This window comes from Cucurbita pepo, chromosome 7 (genome assembly GCF_057944985.1).
Source record: "Cucurbita pepo subsp. pepo isolate OVF chromosome 7, ASM5794498v1, whole genome shotgun sequence".
NCBI classification, from domain to species: domain Eukaryota; kingdom Viridiplantae; phylum Streptophyta; class Magnoliopsida; order Cucurbitales; family Cucurbitaceae; genus Cucurbita; species Cucurbita pepo.
In genome coordinates, this window is record NC_141804.1 from 675,274 (window position 1) to 684,230 (window position 8,957).

Consider the following 8,957-nt stretch of genomic DNA (forward strand, 5'->3'; position numbering starts at 1 on the left):
ATGCTTCGGTTCCTTCTCCATCCATTCCCCTTCAGCACCCGATGTTCTTGCTGGCACACTGCCCCGTGTCTGACTTTGATACCATTTGTAATAGTCAAAACCTACTGTTAGCGGATATTGTCTTATTTGGGTTTTTTCTTTCGAGCTTTCCCTCAATGTTTTAAAACATGTTGCCGTTGTAAATAATGTTTTGTTTTTTTCTCCAACCGATGTTGAATCTCACTAATAATATATAACCTAACTATTCTTCAAATTGAGGGGTGAGCACTGACGGAGTAAATCTCTTGGACTAACTCAAAGTTTTAGGTTGGTTGGGTTAATGATTCTCGAGCAACGTGAATAGAGTTCACAACCCAACTCATTCCAACCAAACCCTCTGTTCTTTTGAATGAGTCGGGTTGTCAGTTTTTTTAATTATTTTTTTAAAAAATCATATTTATCTATGCATATTACACTAATAACTAAAATCTCGTAAAACTCAAATTTCAAACATAAGTCGCGACGCATCACTAAAGTTATAGATGTTAGATGCTCTTCATTTTCGAGCTGGGTTGACCAAAAAAAAATGTCAAAATTGAAAGTTTAAGATTTTATAATATATTTTTTTTGGACGTTCAATGATTTATTAGATACGTTATTATAATTTAACATGGACTAATTCCGTGTTATTATTTTATTATTAAAAAAAATGAAAAATCATATTTATAGTTAATTTAAATTTTGACACGTGTTTCTAACTTAGCTAAGAAGTTAAAAATTAAATTGAAATAAATAACTCATTCGATAAAAACAAATACTTTTATTCTACCTGGAAATAATTTATTTAAAAATTAAAGCGATAGATTAAAATATTAAAATAAATATTAGTGAATAATTTAACAATAATAAAATATAAAAACAAATTAACGTTCAAGGTTAGATATCGGGTCTTTCTAATGGGCCCAAGTTTCACAGGCGGTAGACTTTTAACTCTTCGTAAACCCATTGCGGACTCATGGTTCCACTAACTCAACCCTGGTTAAGCATCTGGTGTCTTCTCTTGTTATCCACTGTTAACGGCGTTTTATTGTGTTCGGTCCGAGGATAACGAGGCGTTTGGGTTCCGTTAAATGGTTGTGCCACGTGTAAGGAAGGAACGATATCCAACCAGTCCATGGAATTCGTGGCGCGAGATGATCACGTGGACCTAGTAAATCATAATTGTGGACACAAATGCCACGTAATCATTTAAAATTTGTTTTTTATTTTAATATTTTTAGAAGATGAAAAATAGAGGAAAAGTTGAGGGAGAGACGGTGGAATGGGAGGGTAAATTTCATGACAGTAAAAATAGAAAGCCAGAATTTACGGCCGCCATTCAACGCCGAGCCGGGAACGGCCGGTTCAAAGAAACCGGTGGTTTCGCTGAAGGCCTACGGGGTGTCCCCACCTGTCCACTCCACGTCACCACTCCGCTTCCGTTCACTGAGCCAACTCAGTCCCCGTTCCGTCCCGTCCCGTCCCGTTCTGTTTCCGCTATAAAAGCAACCGCTCTGTAACTTCTTTTCTCGCTTTCTTCAATACAACGCTCTCTCTAGACTCTTCCCTTCTCATCCTCTCTTTTTGTTTCTCTCCGCCATTGGCGCCTTTCTTCCACCTTGAACTGAATCTTTTTCCCTTTTGTTCTCTGTTTGATTCTCTCTGAGCTCGTCTCTTTCAGACGAGATCATCTGCTTGAATTTCCTTTCTTTGTTCTTTTGATCTGTTTCTCTTCGACATCTGTTGGTTTTGCCTGTTTTCTCACCATTTCAAGGTATACTATTTCACTTTTTTTCCCGCTCTATTTCATTCTGCATTCGTTATCGCGGTCCAGTTCTATGGTGTTTTTCTTTTACTTTTTTGTTTTGTTAACTCTGTTTATGCCATTTGTTGGTCTCGTTTTGTGATTCTCGTTTGCTCTGTTTCATTTCGAATCAGCGTCGTGTTGGCGTGACTGTGTGTGTGTGTGTGTGTTCAATCGAAGTTTCGTTTTGTTTCGAATTATTTCTTGTTACGTACGTCCATTTCGTGAAGCGGTTTTGTTTAGGTGTGTTTTTCAACTGATTGAGCTTCACGTAATGTTTGTAGGCTGATGGAGCATTTTCAGAATGACGATCTTGCTGTGAATGATTTTGACGATGGTGGATTTTTCTCTGATGATGAGTTCCATACTGATCAGAATATTGAGCATATAGACTCCGACTTCGAAGACGACATGGATACAGTCAGTTTTGCTAATTTTCTGTTCAATTTGTCTTTTCTTCTGTCTTAGCGATATCGTTATAAATTGATTTGGGAATTTTGTTTTTGCAGAGCACGCCGAAGACGGATACCTCTGCTTTCGACGCTAGGAATGGGAAAGATATCCAGGGAATACCTTGGGAGAGGTTCGCCTTCACCAGAGATAATTATCGGGAAAAACGTTTGAGCCAGTACAAGAACTATGAGAGTCTGTCACGCTCTCGTGTGGAACTGGAAAAGGTGCTTTTTCCTTCGTCAATTTTCGTCCCCTGTATTTTATTTGTACTGTTTGGGGAATACCAAAGCTGTTTTAACTTATTTAAATTTGTTCGTTGTTAATTCCTGATGATTATCTTCTCATCGATCGACTTCCTCTGACAGGAATGCTTGCAAGTGGAGAAGGGGAATAATTTTTATGACTTCCAGTTCAATACGAGGCTTGTTAAATCAACCATTGTTCATTTTCAGGTATAGTTTTATGAGCTCTTTTGATCAAAGATAAGGGCTTATCTTTCTTTCCAGATAGAGTTGTAGGATTTTGAGATCCGTCCGCCCCTTCTGCGAGAACCAATTAATTATAATAAAAGCAGAAATAGAACTCCTAAATTAAAAGAAGCGGACAGACGACGTGGATTAGTCATCTACGCAGAAATAGAACTCCCGTTATTAGTCATCCTACGCATTAATTATTCCCCAAAGTTTTAGAAATTTTCATTTACGTCAATGCATATTTCACTAATTTAATGTTAGATTCGTATTACATCTTTGAGCAGTAGATGCTTCATCACCATATATTGCTAATGATTGGTTTTTAGTTAGTTATTCATCGTAGAGCTTATTTTTTCCGAGTTATGCAAGTGTCCCAAGTCATATTTGCTGGAATGGCAATGTATTTATCAAATTACTGCGCCTGATTAGGATGTCTTCTTCTTTTATAGTCTCTTGATCATATTTATACAGCCATTATTAGCATTGTAGTTTTGCAGGTTTTGAATATTTTATTATCCTTTATGGATGTGTTTATAAATGATTCTAGCTCTATATCCTGATCATACATTTCGAGGTATGAAGCTCAGAATTCTTGTTATGCTGGCTCTATTTTACAACTTTGTTCACTTGAAATGAATTTAATTACCTGAAACTAACTTACTTTGTAAAGTCTTTCAGCTTAAAAATTATGGTCCAGTGAGGCCTCAATTCAACTTGTCAGGCATGCAATTATTGATCTAATTTTTATATTCGGGTGCTTGGTTACCTGTTAAGCCATGATCATGGAAAACGGTGCTCACTTATCTTACAATTATGCAATCTCAATTTGTAGATGTATGATTGATTCATGCTTGCTTTATAGTTTTGCATCCCAACTCTTGGACAACCTATGATATAACCTTATAAGTGTATTTCAAGGCTGCAATCTTCAACATGTTTCAGACATCATTTATTTGATGAAATATAGTGTGGTGCTAAATTTTGGATGTCTATGCATCACTGCAATGGTAGGAATCGGATAAGCTAGTTCTTTGGTTGTGAATTTTCCCCTTGATCCGCTGTACTTTTATTGTTACTTTTAATTGCCTGGACGTACCTTCTTGGTCTTGAATTCCCTCTTGCATACTTCTGGGACAAACGACAAATGGGGGACCCTATGGTTATTTCATTTTCTTTGTGATACTTATTGTAAATACGAATTTTGCTAGGAGTTTTAAATACAACTTTTTCACGTTAACCCATCTGTGGCATTTAGGAATGCTATTTCTGCTATTTCAGCCTTTAAAGCAGTGGAAGTTATATCTGAGCAGCTGCCAGGACAATGTTATATGGTACGATAGGCAAATATCTAAGCATTTAAGAAGCCTCTGTAGCAACCTGTAGTTCACATATTTTTGGCCTTTAGAGAGGCTAAACCAACTCTGATATTTATTGCCGATGGTTATCAGAATTTTATTGCATGCATCCTTATTAGTTGACTTACCTGCCTGATATTTGCTATATTCTGTATCCATGATACTTTATTTATTCCTTGAATTGTACTTCTGCTTGCTTTTTTAGTTCTGTGCATATCTTTTTTAGTTCTGTACAGAGTCAGCCTGCTGATTTGAGCAATCTTAGTTCTGTGCATATCTTGTTAGCCCAGCATTTTGAAAGCCTTGTTAGCGTTCTATACATCTTTGGTTATCTATTTCTACTGGCAGTAAACACTGAAGAGCCCAACTTGAGGTCCTGGTTCAATTTTCTTTCATAGACTATAAAGTCTAATAATTTGAAACATTGAAGACACCTTTCCTTCAGTGAAAAGCTGTCTATCTTAGTTCTCTCCATCGCCTTCTTTCTCTTTCAAAATAGTTTTGATCTTCGGAAGCATTCAAATTGGTTCCTACGTCTAGATCACATCATTGAAGGATAAAGGCATAACCATTCAATTAATAGTAGCAGCTAATTTTTTTTTTTTTTTTTTTTTTTTTTGGATTTGGTTACATAACTAGTTATTTAATTCAAGGGGCAACTAATCATGCATACCTGAAGCCAGAATGAAATTATTGTATCTGCATGTTGCGTCAGTGTGTGAGAGACGGAGAGACAAGCGATAGAGTCGAATAGGAGAGAAAATCTTATGAACTTATGTCGTGATTTAAAACCCTAGAATGTTATCCTTTGATGACAGTAACTGATTTGTTTGTTCACACCTTGCAGCTAAGAAATCTCTTGTGGGCAACTTCTAAGCATGATGTATACCTTATGCAAAACTACTCAGTAATGCACTGGTCTCCATTGCTTCGGAGAGGCAAAGAAGTACTCAATGTGGCTAAACAAATTGTTCCCACCGTGGTATGTTATGCAGACCAAGGGAGCTGAAAATTTTGATTGATTAAAATTTAGTTTCTTAGAATGGGCTGATCTTCTTCTCTTTAACAGAAACGCCCTGGAGTCTCATCCCAGTCACTGTCTAGAGTTCAGATAAGTGCAATGTCAGTTCAGGAGAACTTGATTGTGGCTGGTGGTTTCCAAGGGGAACTAATTTGCAAGGTATGAAGATTTTTTTGTAACCCATCTACTTATCAATGGAGTTTCCAGTATCTAATTTACTTTTCCCTCAAAGTGCAGTACTTGAATCATCCTGGAGTTGCATTTTGCACCAAAATGACAACGGAAGAAAATGCCATCACAAATGCAGTTGATATATTTCATAATCCCAAGTAAGTTTCATCTCATTTCTTCCGAATGGGTTCCATCTTTTCATTGCTTCGAGGCATATGAATTATGTATCTTTTTCCTTACAGTGGTGCAATGAGGATCGTCACAGGAAATAATGATGCAAAAGTTAGGATTTACGATGCCAAGACTTTTGCTTGCCTTAACGGCTTCACATTTGGCTGGTCCGTAAATGTAAGTGAGATGCAAACTCGACACTAAACGATTCGCTCATATTCTGATTGTTTTCTTTCTTTTCATAATTTCCCCTCTTCTTGTTTCTACAGAACACCTCTGTTAGTCCTGATGGGAGGATGCTGGCAGTCCTTGGGGATACTACAGAGTGCCTGCTTGCAGATGCCAACTCTGGCAAGGTAAGTTATCTTTCCAAGCTTCTATCAATGTGTTTGCATACTCGCTACCCTCGCCCCGTTAAAATTTTAAATGTCGACTCAGGTGATTGAGAGCCTCAAAGGGCACTTAGATTACTCTTTTGCTTCTGCCTGGCACCCTGATGGAAACATTTTGGCCACTGGGAACCAAGACACCACCTGCAGGCTGTGGGACATAAGGAATACGTCCAAGTCCCTAGCTGTGCTCAAGGGAAGAATGGGAGCAATCAGATGCGTCAAATTCAGTTTGGATGGTAAATTCCTGTCGATGGCCGAGCCTGCAGATTTCGTCCATATCTATGAAAGTCGAACAGGTTATGAACAAGCACAAGAAATCGATATGTTTGGGGAAATTGCTGGAATATCCTTTAGTCCCGACACCGAAGCTCTGTTCGTTGGCGTTGCCGATCGAACCTATGGTAGTGTATTGGAGTTTAACAAACGACACCATAATAAGTACATAGATTCCATCTTCTAGACGATCACTCGTTAAGAGGCCAGCCCCATCTTTCAATGAAGCAAAGAAGATGCAGATGGAATTGTATATAAGAATATGTATAATTTTCCTATTATGTGTTCTCAAAAGTTCAATCTAGCGGCAGATTGACCCGTATAAATACAGAGTAAAGGGCACCACTGTCATTCTCTGGAGGATTTGGCGTCGTTTTAGGATTACGAGAGCTCGATCGAAGCTCGGATTGTTTTGTGGGTAGAGAAGGAGGGAAGGAAGGTTAAATTGATGAATGAAAGGTTGTGTATAATAGTCATATAATTGCATTCGGTTTTTTGAGGCTCATCAATGTCCTGAAAGTAAAGAGGTCTGCCTGAAGTTTCCGTTTTAGTTGTACTTCGGGAGAGGATGAGAAGGCAAGCCAATGTGCTGTTGTAGCTCATCTTACTTGGACCTCGCTTGTCTTGTTGGGGTGTCTGTCTTGGAGTTGGAATGAATATGGTCAGTCCATTTTGAACAGATTGATTCAATTCATTTCTTGTATTTATATAATACATAAATGTTGAGTGATTTTGGTGATTAGTTTATAGTAAAAACCTCACAATACTGGAACGGGTGTGATTATAGACAACATGCCTTGGACTCGAACGGGTGTGATTATAGACAACATGCCTTGGACAAGGACAAGTATGACTAGGACATTTGATAGATGACATGTTTTAGATAAACATAATCCTGACACCAAACAGGCTTTTGACACGTGATATAATCTCCCCACGGTCCTTGAGTAATAGTATGGCTAAGTTAAGCCAAAGGCGGAGCCACCTTTGTCTTAATCAACCCATGGCCACAGGTAACTCATCTTAAATAAGTATAATCGTGACCCCAAATAGGCTTTTAGTTCACCCAACGCCCTCGAGCCTTAGTATGGCTAAGTTAGGTCAAAGGTTCAGTTACCCTTGTCCTAATCAACCCATGGTTAACTATGCTACATTCGTTTTTGGCCCAAGGAGTAGTTCACCTTGGGCTTATTAGAGACCCTAGGTGTCATGCCTCAGGCTTACAATCATCGAGTCGATCCTAGGTATGTTTAAGTTTGTCTCCTCCTACTTTGGACCCCTTGATTTTGACTTCTCCTTCAAGCTTAGAATATCCAACTAAGTTCAATTTTTCCCCCAATATGCATTAGGTCTATAACCTTTTAAGTTCGGATCTAACATGTTTATGACCTATAAAAAGTACGTAAGATGATGTGTTTTATTGATTCGAAAGTTGGTTCTACAAAGCCTAGTGGGTCGTAAAAGAGCATCCAACTATGAACATCTTGTGCCCAATTACATAGTTAAGAGTTAAGTTGTATAGCTTCAAATAATTGGGAGGAAGTTAAAAGGAAATGGGAAGCTTTGTCCTGTAAGGGTGACTGGTTTACAGGTCACACTCACGTGTTTCTCGTTTGGACTATTCTCCAAAATCAACTTTGGGCCCACACACCCAACTTCATTTCCAATTTGGGCCCCTTTTAGGGCCCACACACCCAACTTCATTTCCAATTTGGGCCCCGTCTAAGGCCCACATCCCCCCATTTTTTCACAACAGCCCCACCAACAAAAATGGTCACATTACCATTCCCCCAATAAATTAAAAAAAAAAAAAAAAAAAAAAAGTTTGAAAAATCGAAGGAGGAAGGAAAGTGGAGTGAGCATGCGTGAAGAATTGTTGGAATATCTAATGCTTATAATCATCCAAATCCCCTCTTGAAAATGACCCTCCAACCAATACTTTGAACCTTTCAAAACCCTCCTCCTCCTCCACATTTATTATTATTATTTAAAAAAAAAATTAAAATTTTGACTAACATTCAAACCCCAAAAAAAAAAAAAAAATATATATATATATATATATATATATATATATTTATCGAATTTGTCGAAATGATTCTTTTTAAGAATATAGGGAAATTAAAAAAATATATATATAATCCTTCTATTTATTTTAAATTTATGAATTTAATAGGAAAAAAAGAGTTTTATTTAAAAAAAAAAATGGGGAGAAAAAGATTGAAAGGTGAGGTTAGGGTATAGAAAGCCCTAGAAGGTTGGACTTTTGGTTAGGTTGAGAAGGCAATGGCTGGTTGAGAAGGTTGGTCATGGTGAGCTCTTTTCAAAGCTTAAATAAAACACTCTTCGTTTCTTCTACATTTTTTCTTTGGTTTCCCAACAAACAACACTTCCATTCAATGTGATGTATACATATCATTTTCAAAAATAAACCAAACCCTAAATGTCCTCGATTGAAATTCCTCCAATATTGTTAGTGGTGGGTTTAAGCTGTTAGACACTAGACGATGTGCCAGTGAGGACGTTACGCTTCCAAAGAGCATGGTTTGTGAGATCCTACATCGGTTAGAGATGGAAACAAAACATTCTTGATAAGGGTGTGGACAATTATTTTTAACAGTCTCAGAATGATGATGAGATGATATGTAGTAAATGGTGGTTGCAAATTTAAGAAATAAATTACAATTTTGACAAAAAGAAAATTACAATATATTTTTTTTAATAAAAAACGTGGAGGCTAAAATTTGGCGGGTTAGCTGTGAGAAGCTGGGAACCACAAAGGGTATTGGGGTACGTGGCAGAAAATAAGTGGTCCGTCAACGAGAAGAA

The 8,957-nt window shown here is 37.5% G+C and overlaps 1 protein-coding gene across 4 annotated transcripts; it reads left to right on the forward strand.

The window, feature by feature from the left end:
• Window positions 1-1,540: 1,540 nt before the first annotated feature.
• Window positions 1,541-6,873, forward strand: LOC111798401 (putative WD repeat-containing protein C2A9.03). 4 transcript variants are annotated; one of them, XM_087125630.1, is made up of 10 exons: window positions 1,541-1,792; window positions 2,107-2,242; window positions 2,332-2,499; window positions 2,641-2,727; window positions 4,951-5,085; window positions 5,173-5,283; window positions 5,362-5,453; window positions 5,538-5,643; window positions 5,736-5,822; window positions 5,905-6,873. In XM_087125630.1, exons 2-10 carry the CDS (start codon window positions 2,111-2,113, stop codon window positions 6,316-6,318), a joined length of 1,332 nt encoding a protein of 443 aa, XP_086981756.1. In that variant the 5' UTR covers window positions 1,541-1,792; window positions 2,107-2,110; the 3' UTR covers window positions 6,319-6,873. The 4 variants fall into 4 exon arrangements, with proteins under 4 accessions (XP_086981756.1, XP_086981757.1, XP_086981759.1 ...); XM_087125631.1 differs by lacking the exon at window positions 1,541-1,792 and adding an exon at window positions 4,004-4,079; XM_087125633.1 differs by lacking the exons at window positions 1,541-1,792; window positions 2,107-2,242; window positions 2,332-2,499 and adding an exon at window positions 4,027-4,079 and having other exon boundaries at window positions 2,643-2,727.
• Window positions 6,874-8,957: the final 2,084 nt, after the last annotated feature.